Below are 17603 nucleotides of genomic sequence, written 5' to 3'. Positions count from 1 at the left end.
GGCTGGGGGAGGGTTTGGGGCAGTTGGGAGTGGGTAGGAACAGGGCCAAGAGCCTGGGGGAAGCTACTGGGAGCTGGGCCAGGGAAATGGGGGAGTCAGGAAGTGGGGAGGGGGAGCCCTGGGGGGAATGGAGGCGGATTGGCTGTTCTGGGCTTTGGAGGGGGTGGGTAGTGGTAACTCAGGAACAGGGAGCCTGAAGGAGAGGAGTGTTAAAGAAGAGGAGGTGCCACCCTGGATCCTCCTTCTATAAAGGAAAAGTCATTAACCCCTCCTGCCTTCTCCGCTGCCTGCCCCATGTGCCCATTCTAAGCAGACCCATCCTACCTTTGGGCAGTAAGCTCCCTGATCACTGTCTCCTCACCTGCCTACCCCGTATCTCTGCGGCCTCTTCTCTCTCCCACTGCTTGGTCCCATCCTGAGCCAAGTCCAGCCACCTCCTTTCTTTGTTCTGCCCTCTTGGTGCTTCCTTACCTGTTCCCCACAGTCTTTCCCTGACAGTTCACTCAGTTGCCTCAGCTCTGGAAACCAGCCCCTAGGGGCAGAGGGCAGCACGAGGAAGCCTTGAGAAAAGGGAGGCCATGCCAGATTAGAGAATGGGAGCGAGAATTCTCCCGGGACCATGGGCTTTCTGTGCGTGTTGACCAGGCCCTTTCCCTGACTTCCTACCCCTCCTGGGGCTCTGTCCCACCAAAAAGGGAAAGAGACAGCTGAGAGCCGACTGTGGGGTTTGGGGAAAGGCTATGTCATCAGCTGGCCCAGTGCCTGTGATCCATCCGGCTGCTAGAGATTCCCCTCCCCTGGGCAAGTCCCATTTTTTTTTTTTAAAGGAAAACAAAAACTAGGATTTTTGGGAAGCAATGAGACACCCATCTGAGTCCTACCAACAGAGCTCCTGTCTGAATGGCTTATAGCTCAGCCAATCGCAGAAGCTCGGGATGCTTAAAAGAGCTGGCGCGGAGAGAGGCTGGGAAGAACCCACAGGGAGACCCACAGACACATAGACACGGGCGAGAGAGGAGGAGAGAGACAGAGACAAAGGCACAGCGGAAGGAGCCAGAGACAGGGCAGGCACAGAGGCAAAGCCAGACAGTCTGAGGGAGCCCAGAAGGAGAGGCCCGAGAAGCTGCAGAAGACACGGGCAGGGAGAGACAAAGACCCGGGAGAGGAGGGGGTGTGAGAGGAGAGTTTGGAGGAGCCAGGCCACTAGGCGCCTCTCCGAAGCCTAAGGGCCAAGTTTTCTCCATCTCCTCTGAAGGTCCCCAGCCCCTCTGAAAACTCTGCCTCTGACCCTGGCACAAGTCCGAGCCCCCAGGCTGCAGAGAGGAGCTTTCCAAAGCCAGGGCGGGGAGAACTCGGTGCCCAGACGGCCTCACTCCCTCCCAGCTGTAGCGCCGTGCCATGTCCCGGACGGACCGGCATCCCAGGAGGGGCTTGGCGGGGCGCTGGCCGGGGGGAGTCCAGCCCCGCCTGCTGCTCCCCGCCGTGCCCATCTCCGGGCTGGTGGGGCAGCTTCTGCTGCTGCTGCCGCCGCTGGTCTCCCTCCTGCCCTCAGCCCGGCCGGCCAGCCCCCTCCCCCGGGACGAGGAGATCGTGCTTCCAGAGAAGCTCAATGGCAGCGTCCTGCCCGGTTTGGGCGCCCCTGCCAGGCTTCTGTACCGCTTGCCAGCCTTTGGGGAGACGCTGCTGCTAGAGCTGGAGCAGGACCCCGGCGTGCGGGTCGAGGGGCTGACGGTGCAGTACCTGGGCCAAGCCCCTGAGCTGCTGGGAGGGGCCGAGCCAGGCACCTACCTCACCGGCACCATCAACGGAGATCCAGAGTCGGTAGCATCTCTGCACTGGGACGGGGGAGCCCTGTTAGGGGTGCTGCAGTATCAGGGGACCGAGCTCCACATCCAGCCCCTGGAGGGAGGCACCCTTAACTCTGCCGGGGGGCCTGGGGCTCACATCCTCCGCCGGAAGAGTCCTGCCAGCGGCCAGGGCCCCATGTGCAACGTCAAGGCTCCTCCCGGGAATCCCAGCCCCAGCCCTCGAAGAGCCAAGGTAGGCAGCCCCGGAGTCTGTGTCCTGCAGCATCCTCCCGCCATGTCTGTCCCACTGACCCCCATTCACCCTCTCTCCACCCACTTCCCCTGCTGGCCATTCTGCTGCTTCCCTGCCTTCTGTCTTCCTCTCCTCTTTCCGCCAGTCTCCTTTCTTGGGAAGGTTCTGGTTTCTCCCTGCCCCAGCCCTTCCCCTGGCCAGGCTGCTGACCCCGAGGAGGGGTCCCAGACGTGGGTCAGAGACTCTGTGCTGGGAATGAGCACCCCTCTGCCCACCCCAGCCCTGCTTGGCCACGGCATTCTCCTGGCACCATCTCCTGCCAGAAAGCTTTCCCGACAGCCCCCTGGGCCTTGACTCTTTTCTGTGCCCCAAATTTGATTTTCACCCCCACTGCCGGCTAAAGGAGTGAGGTTTAAAGCCCAAGGGATTGACCTCTGGCTTCTGGTACTGCCTTCAAAATAGTTCTGGCAAACTGCAAAGTAGGGCAAAAGTGGACGCGGAGGAAGGGCACCCCATACCTCCTCTGCTCAGTCCCCTTCCCACACTGGGGACTGACTGCAAGGCTGCCTGACACTCCATCCTTTCCTCCCTCCCACTCCGGGCCTCCCCCTTCTTCCCTCCTTCCCTCTCTCGCTTTAATCCAGACCAGCCGCTCTCCCTCCACACCCGCCACGCTGAGATCTGGCCCTGGCCCTAGCCGCTGACTGAATTGTTCCTCCAACCACACAGGGCCGACACGTTGCAGCCCGGCCCTCCAGCTCCAGTCCTGCAGGCCCCGGCGCACTCCGGCCTGGGGGACCCCAAAGCCCCTCCCAGAGGCAATCCCAGCTGCTTTTCACCTCGGGGCTCAGCAGCCCTGGGACGTGGCATCCCCTTCCCCTCCCCTTCTCAGCACCAACAGCTGATTTCTTCGAGTTACCACAAAAGCCCTGGAACTTGGGGTTGGGGGAGGGCCCAACCAAGACCCGTCAGGAAACCGCGGTGTATGTGCGGCCCAGCTGGCTCTGCCGAGTTCCAGACCCAGGAAGTAAGGGAGGGGAAAAGGAGCCAGGGGTCTGGGAGGCTCTCTCAGGACGCGCCCCTCCTTTTTCCAATCCAGCGCTTTGCCTCGCTGAGTAGATTTGTGGAGACTCTGGTCGTGGCAGATGACAAGATGGCAGCATTTCACGGGGCAGGGCTGAAGCGCTACCTGCTGACGGTTATGGCCGCCGCAGCCAAGGCCTTCAAGCACCCAAGCATCCGCAACCCCGTCAGCTTGGTGGTGACTCGGCTCGTGATTCTGGGGCCGGGCGAGGAAGGGCCCCAAGTGGGGCCCAGTGCCGCCCAGACCCTGCGCAGCTTCTGCACCTGGCAGCGAGGACTCAACACCCCTGAGGACTCGGACCCAGACCACTTTGACACGGCCATTCTGTTCACCCGGCAGGTGAGGCCCCCATCAGCCCCGTAGGCCCCGCGCCGCGGAGCTCCAAGAAGCACCACGGGTACACGGTGCTGGAAATGGGGCCCCTGGAGGTGTTCCACAGGGCACCTGGCCCCAGCCACACTGCCAACGCCATCTGGGCCCTGACGGCGCTGGCTCCTTAAGGCCCAGGTCCCCATGAGGCTAGATCTCATCCCAGCGGACCCTAGAGTCTCGGCTCCTCATGCATCTTCTGTGATCCCTCTTCACAGGACCTGTGTGGGGTCTCTACTTGTGACACTCTGGGCATGGCCGATGTGGGCACTGTGTGTGACCCGGCTCGGAGCTGTGCTATTGTGGAGGATGATGGGCTCCAGTCGGCTTTCACGGCTGCTCATGAACTGGGTAAGGTGGGAGTGGGGCTGTGGGGCAACCGGGATGCATGAGAGCTATCGGGTTGGGGGAAGGGGACAGTGAGCTCACTAGAAGGCAGATAGGGGGTCACAAAGTGGTGCTTCTTCCTCCCCAGGCCTGGGTCCAGGGCCATTATCTTTCTCTGCTGTAGGCATAGACGTTTAGATTTTTCTATTAAATGAGATAGTGTGTGGAAACTTACTGTGAACTCTGCGTGTGTGCGTGTGTGTGTGTGTGTGTGTGTGTTTGGGGAGGGCACAATATTGAAAGAGATGTTATTCGTAAGAGTCAGTGATGAAATGGGTGGGTTCGGGGTTAGGAATGTTGGCTACAAGGAAAAGAGGGTTGGGAGGTGCCCTGAGTGTGTCTGGGGGGAAGGGGAGACAGAGCAGTGGGGGCTCCATACTGAGGAGCCCTAGAGCTCCAGAAGGAAACTGGGGACAGTGTGGGATAGGGAATGGATCTGACCATCCACAGCTGAAACCAGGTTGTTATGGGCTTGAAGTCCCCTGAGGGCACAGAGATGGGACCGTGGGACCCTAACAGGGCCTCCGCTCTCACAGGTCACGTCTTCAACATGCTCCATGACAACTCAAAGCCATGTGTTGGTCTGAATGGGCCTGGGAGCACCTCCCGCCACGTCATGGCTCCTGTGATGGCTCACGTGGACCCCGAGGAGCCCTGGTCCCCCTGCAGTGCTCGCTTCATCACTGACTTCCTGGACAATGGCTACGGTAAGCAGATGGCACCGCCCTGTCCCCGTGCGGCGCTCCGTTCCCCCCCCCCCCCCCCGAATGTACTCTCTCTTCTGCTGCGTTCTGCATGGGCCAACCTGACTGCCTCAAGTGAGTTTCCTCTGCAGTGTGGGATGGGGTGAGAAATGCTTCTGTCTTTGTGTGGTTCCCACTTCCTCTAGCAGAAATAGCACAGCCAAGGGAGGCAAGCTTGGTGCAGTAGAATGACATCTGACCTTTTAAGGGTCAGAACTGTTCACACGAGAACGGGCTGGCTGTGAAGGGAGTGACTGCCTGTCACCGGAGGTGTGCAAGCCTGGCAGGGTGGCCACTTCTGGGCAGGGATGCTGAGACAAAGCAGGCTCAAGAGGTCTGTAGTCGGTTAGAACAGGTAGGAAGACTTAGCGCTTCGGGTTCTTAGCCTGATGCTGTTCTTTAGACACGTGTAGATGTGTGACTGTGAGTTTCTTCACGTCCATGTGGCCGATCTGTAAAGCAGGCATGAAATGGTAACCACCTCGCAGGTGTTTGCCATGGTTAAATGAGAAAGGCTGGTCGGGCATTTCGCCAACGCTCATCACGTAATAAGCACCCAATAAATTGTATCTACTACTTAAAGCTTTTTCCAGCCCCAGGATTTGGATTCCAGGATCCCATCAGGCCCCGGGGAGTCGAGACTCTCAGCTAGCAATCTAGACTCTTCCTCGGCCCATGGCTGACTTCGTATCCCTACCTCCTCCCCAGGGCACTGTCTCTTAGACCAGCCAGCGGCGCCCCTGCCTCTGCCCGCGACTTTCCCTGGCAAGGACTATGACGCTGATCGCCAGTGTCAGCTGACCTTCGGGCCCCACTCGCGCCACTGTCCACAGCTGCCGCCGCCCTGTGCCGCCCTCTGGTGCTCCGGCCACCTCAATGGCCACGCCATGTGCCAGACCAAGCACTCACCCTGGGCCGATGGCACCCCCTGCGGGCCGGCGCAGGCCTGCATGGGGGGCCGCTGCCTCCACGTGGACCAGCTTCAGGACTTCAACGTGAGATCCCGGGGCAGGGGTGGAGCGGAGGGCCTGGAGGAGAGGGGCCGGCCCTGGGCCCAGCAGAGAGCGTCTAGATGCCACCCTTCCGTTCTGTGTTTCTGCAGATCCCACAGGCGGGAGGCTGGGGCCCCTGGGGGCCATGGGGCGACTGCTCCCGGAGCTGCGGGGGCGGCGTCCAGTTCTCTTCCCGGGACTGCACGCGGCCGGTCCCCCGGAACGGTGGCAAGTACTGTGAGGGCCGCCGCACCCGCTTCCGTTCCTGCAACACCCAGGCCTGCCCAGGTGGCTCAGGTGAGGACTGGGAGGGACAGAAGCCATTAGGAGGGGGTGGTAGGGCAGGAACGTCTCGTCCCTAGGGCGGGGCCGGGGCGGGGGGGGGGGGGGGACTGTCCCTGCTGTTGAGGGGAGTAACTTCACCCTTTGGGAGGCTTCTCTGGCCATCTGGCTGTCTGGAGCTCCGAGGGGCTTAGGTGGAGGGGCTCGCATGGGATGTCGTGGGGAAAGAGGACTCGGACTGGCCCTTTCCCCCTACAGCATTGACCTTCCGTGAGGAGCAATGTGCAGCTTACAACCACCGCACTGACCTCTTCAAGAGCTTCCCGGGGCCCATGGACTGGGTCCCTCGCTACGCGGGTGTGGCGCCCCAGGACCGGTGCAAGCTCACCTGCCAGGCCCGGGCCCTGGGCTACTACTATGTGCTGGAGCCGCGGGTGAGCGCCAGATGCCCCCGGGCGCCGCCTGTGCTCCCTCTCTCTCCTGAAGCGCCCTGCTCTCTGATGGCAAAGATCCTCCAAAGTAGCACCCTCGCTGGCCCCCCCGCAGCCCTGCCAGGCCCGCCCAGGGTCCACTCACACTTCTCTGTCCGCGGGTATTTGGAAACAAGCCCCAGGTTCTGGATCAGTTGCCAGTCAGGCTGCTGCAGCCCGTCCCATTTGCCTTGGGTTCTTTATCTTTCTCTTCCCGTCTCCCGGTTCCCATCTCTCTATTGCGTGAGAACGGACGTGGCCTTTTGGGCAAGTCTTTGACCCCTTTCTGTGGGCTCCTCTATCACTTACAGGGGTGGCCTCGTTGGGCTCATAGGAGGCCACGCCTCACTGGACAGGCCTCTTGGAAACAGTGGTGGCGTCCCTGCACTCCCTCTCTGGGATAGGGCGGGTTGTCCAAGGCAGAAGGAAGAACAAGCCCTCGAAGAACTTTCGGCCCTCCCCTGGGGAGCATTCTTACGCGTCGGCCGCCCTCTAGCGTCCGTCTGGGTCGCTACCATCAAGGCTCGGGGCTGGTGTTAAGACTCAGACCTGCCCTTTCCATCTTGGCTCCTCTGCTTGCCAGCCGTCTAATCTTGGGGAGAGTCTCTTCATCTTTCTAAACCACAGTGTTCCATCTCTAGAAACCTCAAAGAGTGGCTGTGAGATTTATATTCTAGCTCATAAAGCACTTAGCACAGTGCCTGATTCAGAGTGAATGTTCTGAACACGGTGGCTTTTACAATTACTATTGTCATTAGGATTATTACCCCTTCACACGGCTGGGGCTCACTCCACACCTAGTCTTCATCCCCTCCCACCCAGCCTTTATGACGTCCCCTCCCTGGCGGGATATGGGTCTGGCCTGGCTCACCAGCCCCTCCTGACTTAGGAAGAACCCTGGCATCGCTCCCTCTCTTGGCAGGTGGTAGATGGGACTCCCTGTTCCCCGGACAGCTCCTCGGTCTGTGTCCAGGGCCGCTGCATCCATGCTGGCTGTGATCGTGTCATCGGCTCCAAAAAGAAGTTTGACAAGTGCATGGTGTGCGGTGGGGATGGTTCTAGCTGCAGTAAACAGTCTGGCTCCTTCAGAAAATTCAGGTTCATTCTCTATTGATTTCCTCCTCCCTGGCCCTGGGGGTACAGAGGTGAACTTGACACTGTCTCTCCTCTCAAAGAGCTTACAGTCTAGCGGGGGAGACAGATGAGTAACGAGTTCCAGCACAGTGTTCCACCTGTTCAACAGGTTTCAGCCTGGGGCTGCTGTGAGGGCCCTGGTGGGCATCAGGGAGGGCTTCCGGGGCGGGGGGGGTGGGGGAGGACTTGCTCCTGGAGGGAGAGTAGGAACGGGACCGGCACCAACCAAAGAGGTGGGCTCAGAAGGGCACCTCAGTAAGGGGTCGAGAGGGGAGAGGGAGGAGGGTGCGTTGGCATGTAGCTCAGATCTAGGCTGGACACCTCACATAGGTTTGGGGAGACAACTCTCTGCACACAGAAACTCACACGTACAGTCGTACGAACACAGCTCAGAAAGGCCGAGGGCATTCGGGAAGATGCTGAGCTCCCCATCGTCTCCTTCCTCTCAGGTACGGATACAACAACGTGGTCACTATCCCCGCGGGGGCCACGCATATCCTGGTCCGGCAGCAGGGGGGCCCTGGTGTCCGGAGCCTCTACCTGGCCCTGAAGCTTCCAGATGGCTCCCACGCCCTCAACGGTGAATACACACTGATGCCCTCGCCCACGGATGTGGTGCTGCCCGGGGCGGTCAGTCTCCACTACAGCGGGGCTACTTCAGCCTCCGAGACACTGTCGGGCCACGGGCCCCTGGCCCAGCCCTTAACGCTGCAGGTCCTGGTAGCCGGCAACCCCCAGAACGCTCGCCTGCGATACAGCTTCTTCGTGCCCCAGCCAGCCCCATCCACACCGCGTCCCCCTCCCCAGGACTGGCTGCACCGCAAGGCACAGATTCTGGAGATCCTCCGGCGGCGCCCCTGGGCGGGCAGGAAATAACCTCATCATCCCCGCTGCCCTTTCCGGGCACCGGGGCCTCGGACTGAGTTGGCAGAAAGAGGGGGCTTCTGCGGCTGCCTCATGCGGACACGTGGACACACGGACACAGTGGGGAGGGGCTGAGAGGATGAGGCCTGCCCTCCTCCCCGCCCCGATGTGCAGGCTGGCCCTGCCCTGGTTTCCTGCCCTGGACGGCAGGGACGGGTGGTGGATGGAAGGGGCTGGGAGACCGTCCCCATCCACACTGCCCCCTCTGCCCTGCTGGTCACGGGAGGGAGGGGGAAGCCAGTGGGGAGGGGGGAGCAGTTGTATTTATTTAGTATTTATTCACTTTTATTTAGCAGCAGGGAAGGGGATGAGGGCTAGGGTCCTGGGGAAACTGACTTCCATCCCTCATAACCCTCACCCTGGCTAGGAAATCCAGGGTGGTGGTGATAGGCATAACTGGTGTGTGTGTGTGTGTGTGTGTGTGTGTTCATGTTTGAGGTACATCCTGCCCTTGCTTTCCTCTCCCTGAATTTTATTTTCTGGGGAAGGAAGAGTCAAGGGTAGGATAGGCCTTCAGGGAGTAAGGGATTATCATATTTTTAAAATATATATTGACTTTTGCTATTTATGTGCGCTCCTTTCGGACTCAGACAGATGTGGGTTGCACCCTGGCTCCACATCTCTGAACATGAGTTTCCTCGTTTGCCAATAATAATACCTCCCTTGGAAATGTCGTGAGGCCTAAATAATGTAAATAAAGAACCACATAACGCCTGGCCCTGGGTCAGCGCCCAGCACGTTAGCACTAGGCCCGCCTTGCTGCCCTCTCCGCTGCCCCTGGGGTTTGCAGCGCCCCTGAAGGTGGAAAGCTCTCGCCAGTGGTGCCTGCCCTGGCCCCTGAGCCCAGTTCCTCTGGTTGGCAGAACGCTGTCCTGGATTCTGAGGGATGATCAGAGAAAGGACAATTGCGTCCCTGATCGCCGGAGACCTCCAGTCAACGGAGATGTCATAAATACTCGGCTCCAAGCACAACTGATCAGAACAAGAAGGCGCAAAGAGAACAGAAATGGCTATCTCCACGCCAACAGGCCCTTAGTAATGAGAGCTCTAGGGGGGCCCTGGGGTGTAGTTCTCGGGGCGGGGGGGAGAGAGCGCTGGAGAGGGGAGCCCATGGGTCTGAGTCTGAGCTGCTTCTTAGCTGCGTGTGGTGTTGGGTACATCACTGACGCTGAGCCTTAGGTGGCTCACATGTGTAAGGGGGCTAACGATGCCTGTCCCCACCGGCTTGTTCTGGGAACAAATGATACAGTATTTTCAAAATAGTAAAGGCTGAACCGTGTGAGAGGTTATCCTATGACTACTGAGTGATTGGGACGGGGGCCCCCAGAATCAACCAGTGTGGATCCAGCAGACTTCTCTGCCGATGTGAGGTTAGAGCGGGATTTAATGACGAGAAGCAGGACCTGGGTGGGGGGGGGGGCTGTCCAGGGGGCGAGAAGAGTGGCGCGGAGGCCGGTCTCAGGTGACGGGCAGCCAGGCATTGGCTGGAGGTAGCACACTTGACGGGCAGCAGGGCACGAGACACAGCTCTGCTTTTCCTTCTGAGCAGGTGATGTCGCTTGGCAATCCTGTGTGTGTCGTGAAGGACACGGGGTTGGGAAAGGGCGGCAGGTGGACCCCGCGAGAACGGCAGGCAGTCGTGGGACTGCTGGGGACTGGGGAAGGGACTGAACACGGAGGTGAGGGAGGATCCGTGGGTAAAGAAGCCCCTGGGGTGGGGGTAGAAGAGGGGAGGATGGGGGAGCTAGAGCCGCTTCACTCACCTCCAAAGATTCTTGGGGCATGGAGCTGGGGCTGGGGCTTGAGGCAGGCCATGGAGGTTGCGGTGGTTGTGTGCGCTGTGCTCGCGGGGGCCAGGCTCTGCTCGCTGAGTTCTGTACCAGGCGGTGCCTCAGACAGCGCCCTGTACTTTCCGCCGCCCGGCTCGGCAGCGACAGGAACAGGGCCGGTCCCTTCTCTCCCTCCTGCGTGCCTCACCCCCCACCGCTTGGCGCCGGGCTTTCCCTCCTGCGCTCCTACCAGCCAGCCTGGAGGAGGTGTAACCGGGAGTCTGAGACAAGGTCTTCAACTGTCTCACCTAGTTAGCAGAGCTGGAGCCCCAATAGCGTGTTTACAGATCTTAGTACCATGAGCTCATGGCGCAATAAGCCCAGCTCCGCGCTGCGTACCTGCACAGTACAGACAGACAATGCGCGGCTGAAGGAGCTCGCTGCGTCGGGGCGGGGGGGGGGGGGGGGGGGGGGGGGCGCCCCCACGAAGAGAAACAAGGGGGTGGCACAAAGAACTGCATGGTGCGGCCGAGCCCGAGCCCAGACTTGATGGCCGCGAGGGTTAAGGAGGGTGAGTCGCAGCTGGGCCAAGGAACAGGTCATCCTGATGGCCTGCTCACCTTCCCATCACACTCCTGGGAATTCCCGCCTTGTAAACGACTTTCGTGTGTATTATCTTAACCGGAAGCTCTTCACTCACTGAGTAGGGTTCTGACTGGCATAAAGAAGTTTTTCCCAGGGCGCCTGGGTGGCTCAGTTGGTTAAGCGACTGCCTTCAGCTCAGGTCATGATCCTGGAGTCCCGGGATCGAGTCCCACATCGGGCTCCCTGCTCGGCGGGGGGTCTGCTTCTCCCTCTGACCCTCCCCCCTCTCATGTGCTCTCTCTCATTCTCTCTCTCTCAAATAAATAAATAAAATCTTTAAAAAAAAAAAAAAGAAGTTTTTCCCAGAAACGGATTGAGCTTAGTGGCCACGTCGGTGATTGGGTGGGTGTGTGGAGGCATACCGTGAGAGAGGAGGACAGAGAGAGCTAGTTCCCCAAAGGGAAGTGACGGGCATCACAGCCCTCCCTCCCAGGTGAGGCCCGGGCCCTTTCTGGAATGCTCTCCCCCATCCCACCCTTCCCATACCCGGGCTGTAGACTCTGCCTAATATCCTGAACTCAAGGGTCCAACAAGTTCTTGCTAGGGAGGAGGGGAATTCATACCTCCCTGCAAGAGCTACGATGAGCTTTCTCTCCCCAGTCTGCCTACTCATTGCCTTCATGGGCCTGTGCTGGGGTGTGGGTGTATATTCAGGAGAAAACAGGAATAACAGGAAGGAAGCAGGTACCGAGACAGTTCAAGTATCTGGTCTTAGAGGGGAAAAGAGGGAACAATGATGAGCTGAAGAAAGACCAGTCAGGGAGTGCCGGGGGCAGCGAGTGCCCTGTCCCTGGGGAAGTTCAAGCAGAGTTTGGACAACCATTTTATGGGATAGTAAGTGGTGTGTGTGTGTGTGTTTGGGGTTGGGGAAGTTGAACAATAACTCTGAGCCGAGCCGATTTCTTTTTTTTTTTTTTTATGTTTTTTAATTCATTTTTATTGTGTAAATTTCTGGGTTTTTTAAAAATTTTATTCTTATGTTAATCCCCATACATTACATCATTAGTTTTAGATGAAGTGTTCCATGATTCATTGTTTGTGCACAACACCCAGTGCTCCATGCAGAATGTGCCCTCCTCAATACCCACCACCAGGCTAACCCATCCTCCCACCCCCCTCCCCTCTAGAACCCTCAGTTTGTTTTTCAGAGTCCATCGTCTCTCATGGTTCGTCTACCCCTCCAATTTCCCCCGCTTCATTCTTCCCCTCCCGCTACCTTCTTCTTCTTCTTCTTTTTTTTTTCTTAACATATATTGCATTATTTGTTTCAGAGGTACAGATCTGAGATTCAACAGTCTTGCACAATTCACAGCGCTTACCAGAGCACATACCCTCCCCAGTGTCTATCACCCAGTCACCCCATCCCTCCCACCCCACCCCCCACTCCAACAACACTCAGTTTGTTTCCTGCGATTGAGAATTCCTCATATCAGTGAGATCATATGATACATGTCTTCCTCTGTTTGACTTATTTCGCTCAACATGATACCCTCCAGTTCCATCCATGTCGTTGCAAATGGCAAGATCTCATTCCTTTTGATGGCTGCATAATATTCCATTGTATGTATATACCACATCTTCTTTATCCATTCATCTGTCGATGGACATCTTGGCTCTTTCCACAGTTTGGCTATTGTGGACATTCCGAGCCGATTTCTTTAAGCTCTTTCTGCCCCTCAGATTCTCTGCCTCTGTGGTTAGAGCAGAGGAAACCTGGGCATTTGTCCAACCTCTATTTTTGCAGTGCCGGTGGGAAAGCCAGGTTTCAGGATGAGCTACTCCTGCACGCCTCTACTCCATCCCTAGCCTCACTTCTTTAATCTCTACATAGTATCACAGTATTGTGTCTTCTGAAATACCAGGTTGACAGTAAGTGACAAATGCCAGCATCTCATTGGTCAGGGCTTGTGGAGGAAGAAGGGGGAAGAAAGTGGAATTCGATGTATTAATATTTTATTGGCTAAGAGAATGCTTCTGAACCAATTGAATATTTTCCCCATTGACTGTTGCTAGAAGGGAAGCCAAAATCACTGGCAACAAGACTTAAGCAGCTGACAGCTAAGGGAAACCACAAGTTCTAAAAATGCTCAGAGAAAGGCCGAGGGGAACAGGGTTGGGGGGCGCTGGGGGCCTGAGAGCGACAATAGTGAATAATTTCCCCAGAAAGGACCTTATGTAGGGACAGGTCCAGAGTACTAAGTAGCATTAGGAAGGAAAGGGAGGGGAGGAAGTACATTTAAGGCATCCCTCATAGTCTTTGGGAAACCAGCAAGAGGACTTAAGCAATACACAAGCACACAAGCACACACACAGTGACACACTTGGACATACACCTGTCCAACTTCACGAAGACACACCAGCACATTCTCTTGATAAGGTAATAAGCATTGAGAAGCTGAAAATATGAGAATTTGGGCCTGAAAGTGGGTCAGAGGAAAATATATTAATTGACCTAGTTTCCCAAGGAGAATTGACTATTTACCGCATTTGTTTGTTCAATAAATAAAGCCATTGGGTTAGGGCGCCTGGGTGGCTCAGTCGTTAAGTGTCTGCCTTCGGCTCGGGTCGTGGTCCCAGGATCCTGGGATCGAGCCCCACGTCGGGCTCCCTGCTCGGCGGGAGGCCTGCTTCTCCCTCTCCCACTCCCCCTGCTTGTGTTCACTCTCTCGCTGTGTCTCTCTCTGTCAAATAAATAAATATTAAAAAAAAAAAAAAGCCATTGGGTTATACACTGGAATCAAATCACGCTCTCACAGCATCGGGAAAGGACACAGATTTTCGGAGTCAGACTCAATCTAAGCTTTGCTACTTACATGTAATGATGTGATCTTAAATTACTTGATCTCTGGGAGCCATGGTTTCTTTATTTGTAAAATGGGTATTACTACCACCTGCCTTATGGAGAGGTTGTCAGAACTTAAGAATATAATGGCATACATGCTTGGCCCCATGTCTGGCTTCTAGTAAGTGTCAGTACATGCTGACTCTCTTCCCCTCAGATCTCTTCCTTTGCCAGCCCCCCCTTCCCACTCCTACATTAGCATCAGAAAATAATTCTACCAAGGAACTGTCTAGGTCAGATCTAAGATAGGTTATTTTGTCGAATTTGTGCTAAAAGGTCTTGGTTATGTTCAGGGGATGATAAAAGAGAAGACGTGGTCCCTGTCCTCAGAGTTCACAGTCTGGTGGCTGAGACCAAAATGCCAGACCAGTGTGAGAGATGTCATGAGAGATGAGGGGAGCCTAGCACAGAACATGGGGTCACAGAAGGATTCTTGGAGGAGGTATCTGCCTCCCCTTCTAGAAATAGGCTGTAAGACTGCAGGGCCCCTAAGGAGAGTAGGATGGCGATGGAGGAGGAAAGAATTTCTGCTTGCTAAGTCAGCTCCAGGGTTCTTCTCTGTTATGCAAAACCAAAGAGACCCTAAAGTGAACAGACTCTAAGCTGGAGGATAATATTGTAAGGAGCCAAGTAAGGTTGGAAGGGAGAGTTTTGGGGAGAAGCTACCATCTCAATGGACAATGTTGAATGGGGGAGAGGATTTTAAAGACATTGGGCAATGCATTAAGCGTGCTCCCGCCCCATGCTCTCCTCCCCCCACCTCCAATGTTTCCTTGAGAAACCAGAGATTTAAATCATTCTGAAGCAGTTTTGAGAGGTAGACTGGGTTTCTTCTATTACATTGTCATGACTGGGCCATTAGGAGCCCCAGAATTTATTCAGAACATATAAAGACAGGATATTGTGGTAAAAAACAGCACATTAGAATTTAAGCTTTCAGAGATGTAGCAGTTCTGGGTCATGACTAAGTCCAAAGAGTGGCCAGGGTGAGATGGAGTGGAGGTGCGAGTTCTTGAAAACAGGAAACTTATAAGTGAATGCAGGACAATTGTAGCACATGGCAGGCAGAGAGCTGGGATAGAAGATGAAGGTAAGGGGGCGCCGGGGTGCTAAGTCAGTTAAATGTCTGACTCTTGATTTTGGCTCAGATCATGATCTCAGGGTCATGGGATCCAGGCCTGAGTCAGGCTCCATGTTCCTGCTTGGAATTCTCTCCCTCTCCCTCTGCCCACGCCCCAAAAAACTCTCAATAAATAAATAAATGAATAAAATCTTAAAAAAGAAAGAAGAAGATGAAGGTCAGTTTTACAGAACTGAACATCATAGAGGAACAGAGGTCCTTGGGGAGAACCACATTTCCATTTTCTTTTCTTTTTTTTTTTAAGATTTATTTATTTATTTTAGAGAGAGAGAGTGGAGCGAGGCGCAGAGGGAGAGGGAGAGGAAGAGAATCTCCAGCAGTCTCCCCGCTGAGTGCAGAGCCAGACACATGGGGCTCGATCCCACCACCCGGAGATCATGATCTGAGCCAAAATTCACAGTCAGACTCTGAACCGACTGAGCCACCTATGTGCCCTTCCATTTTCCATATGTTTGTCTTTTCTACTACCCAGTGAGCTCCTTAAAATATCAGAGCTTTTACTTGGCTCCTACTTTGTGCTCAAATTCAGATATACTGAATACCTAACTTCTGCCATCACTGTCCCATAGTTCTAATTATCACAAACCCCCTTTAGATGGGGTTCATTTTACAGATGAAACGCAGAAAGCATATTGTTCAACATCACACAGCCAGTGGGGTTCAGAGCCAATCATACTGAAACCCAGTATTGTCTCATTTTGAGCCTCCACAGGTATCTCGAACTCATTAAGTCCAAAGTTTAACTTGTCATCTCTACTGTTTCACCCATATGTGCCTCTTCTAAGTTTTGTTTCTTACTGAAAGGAGCCCCATCCACCCAGTGGCCCGCATTAGGAATCGGGGAGTCCTCTGACTCCCTGAGTAGGCACATCCACGCAATCACCAAGCCCTATTGGCCTTGTAAAGTCCTCAAAGACAACCTCTTCCCTCTATTCCCACTGATTTTGCCTTGTTGTTTTTTTTTTTTTTTTAAGATTTTATTCATTTATTTGACAGAGAGAGCTCAAGCAGAGGGAGAGGGAGAAGCAGGCTCCCCGCTGAGCAGGGAGCCCCATGGGGGCTTGATCCCAGGACTCCAGGATCATGACCTGAGCCGAAGGCAGTCGCTTAACCAACTGAGCCACCCAGGCGCCCGAGAGATGTGTGTTCTAAAGAAAAGATTCACAGCAGCTGTACTCTCTGTTTCGAAGGGAAAAAAACACTTTATTGATATTATAAAAATCTAAAAGAAACCGAAGAAAAGGAAAATCTGCGCATAGATGAAGGCAATCTAATCGGGTACTTACAACATCCAACCTCATCAGCGGGTAGGGAAGCCCCCATGGAGTCAGCCAAGCTGGAATGCCTATGGAGAGAGGCCTCTCCAGCTGAGACTTCCAACTGACTCATCCCTATAAGGGCCATACTTGTAGGGCAAATGATGGGGTCTGAAGTTCAACATTTGTTTGCCTGTGTGCAGTTTGGAGCGAGCTGCATTCCTATGTTATCATGTCTTTACATATTCAAGGAGCCTGGGCTAGGTGTGTTTGCCTCCCCTCCTGGATTCCATTCTGGGGAGCCAGCCCAGCCTGGAGATGGTGGGCTGTAGGCAAACTTTATAGCTCTTGGCGCCCAGACCAGAAGGGCCAGTTCTGACCTGGAGGCCAGTTAATGTCAATTAACCAGGCTCCTTGGGTCACTTATGTCTCACAAACAACATTCTTTAGCTTGCCTGCCAATGTGCGGGTGGGGTGGTCGGTTATGCAGGACAAATCACAGAAACCTCCATCCATTCAATGCAATGTAATACCCTAGTTTAAAAGAAATCTAAAGAACACACATTTACGGAGCAGGAACACAAAAATGAATATGAACATGGAGGCAAAAACTGTTGTTTTTTGTTTTTTACAACGTAGGGAGTAGGGTCCTCACAGAATTTGCATGTGGATCAGTTACCTACACAGAGTTGTAAAATAGCTCCCTCGGAAACAGAATCTCATAGGGCAGATGGATGGGCTATAGATGAGTCCTTCTGGTTCCCCATTAACCATCACTTCTGGGAAGTCTTTCCCAAGTCTCTACGTCTGAATGAGTTGCAGTTTCTGGGCAATCATATTTATCGCACTGTATTGTTTGTATCCCTCCCTTTTGGAGGCACACGCTGTGAGTTATTCTAAGTTTCCCGGGTGTGAACATCTGCTTCTAAGAAACACAGCTAAGAGGGTAGTGAAAGCCACAAGATAAACATATTGCGTACTAATGGAGCGTCCACTTTACTCTAATATCCGGGAAAACACAATTTTACATTAAAGCAGACGCCGCCCTTCCCTCCTCACTCAATGTTTCCTTGTTTTATTAACTAATCGTTTCTATTTCAAGGCCTGCGGGACACCACGGGGACACAAAAATGCGCCAGAGCAGTCGCAACGATGTACCCTGAGCAAGAAACAATTCTGATACTAAGTGGCATTAAGTTGCGGGGGCACCACGGACACTCCGGGAAGCGGCTGGCCCGCGGTGACAGGTCTCGGGACGCGCCAGAAACTGTCGCACTGGCCTCTGGGCCAAGCTCGGCCCTGCAAGAAAGTCCTGATTTGAGCTGCTATCCTCCCAGTCTGAGGGGTGGGAAATGGCATCCGGTCAGGAATGGAACCAGAGGGGAGAGGCCCCCGACGACTCCCCAGGCCGTCCAGCCGCGCCGGGCTGCGCTCCGGCCTCGGTCCCCCCGCGCGCCCCGCCCGCCCGGGCGGCTCCACCCAGGCCCCGCCCCGTGACGCGAGGCCCCGCCCCGTGACGCGAGGC

The 17603-nt window shown here is 55.3% G+C and overlaps 1 protein-coding gene across 1 annotated transcript; it reads left to right on the top strand.

Annotated features, from left to right (window-relative positions):
- The first annotated feature begins 990 nt into the window (after positions 1-990).
- Positions 991-9141, top strand: ADAMTS4 (ADAM metallopeptidase with thrombospondin type 1 motif 4). The gene is made up of 9 exons (XM_035010003.1): positions 991-2040; positions 3140-3463; positions 3712-3844; positions 4417-4587; positions 5332-5618; positions 5726-5912; positions 6156-6331; positions 7290-7465; positions 7951-9141. The coding sequence occupies exons 1-9, from the start codon at positions 1399-1401 to the stop codon at positions 8375-8377; spliced, it is 2523 nt and encodes an 840-aa protein (XP_034865894.1). The 5' UTR covers positions 991-1398; the 3' UTR covers positions 8378-9141.
- The last annotated feature ends 8462 nt before the right edge of the window (positions 9142-17603 follow it).

Source organism: Mirounga leonina, unplaced genomic scaffold, assembly GCF_011800145.1.
Source record: "Mirounga leonina isolate KUSES-001 unplaced genomic scaffold, KU_Mleo_1.0 Mir_154, whole genome shotgun sequence".
Lineage (NCBI taxonomy): Eukaryota > Metazoa > Chordata > Mammalia > Carnivora > Phocidae > Mirounga > Mirounga leonina.
This window is presented reverse-complemented; position numbering and strand designations above follow the sequence as displayed.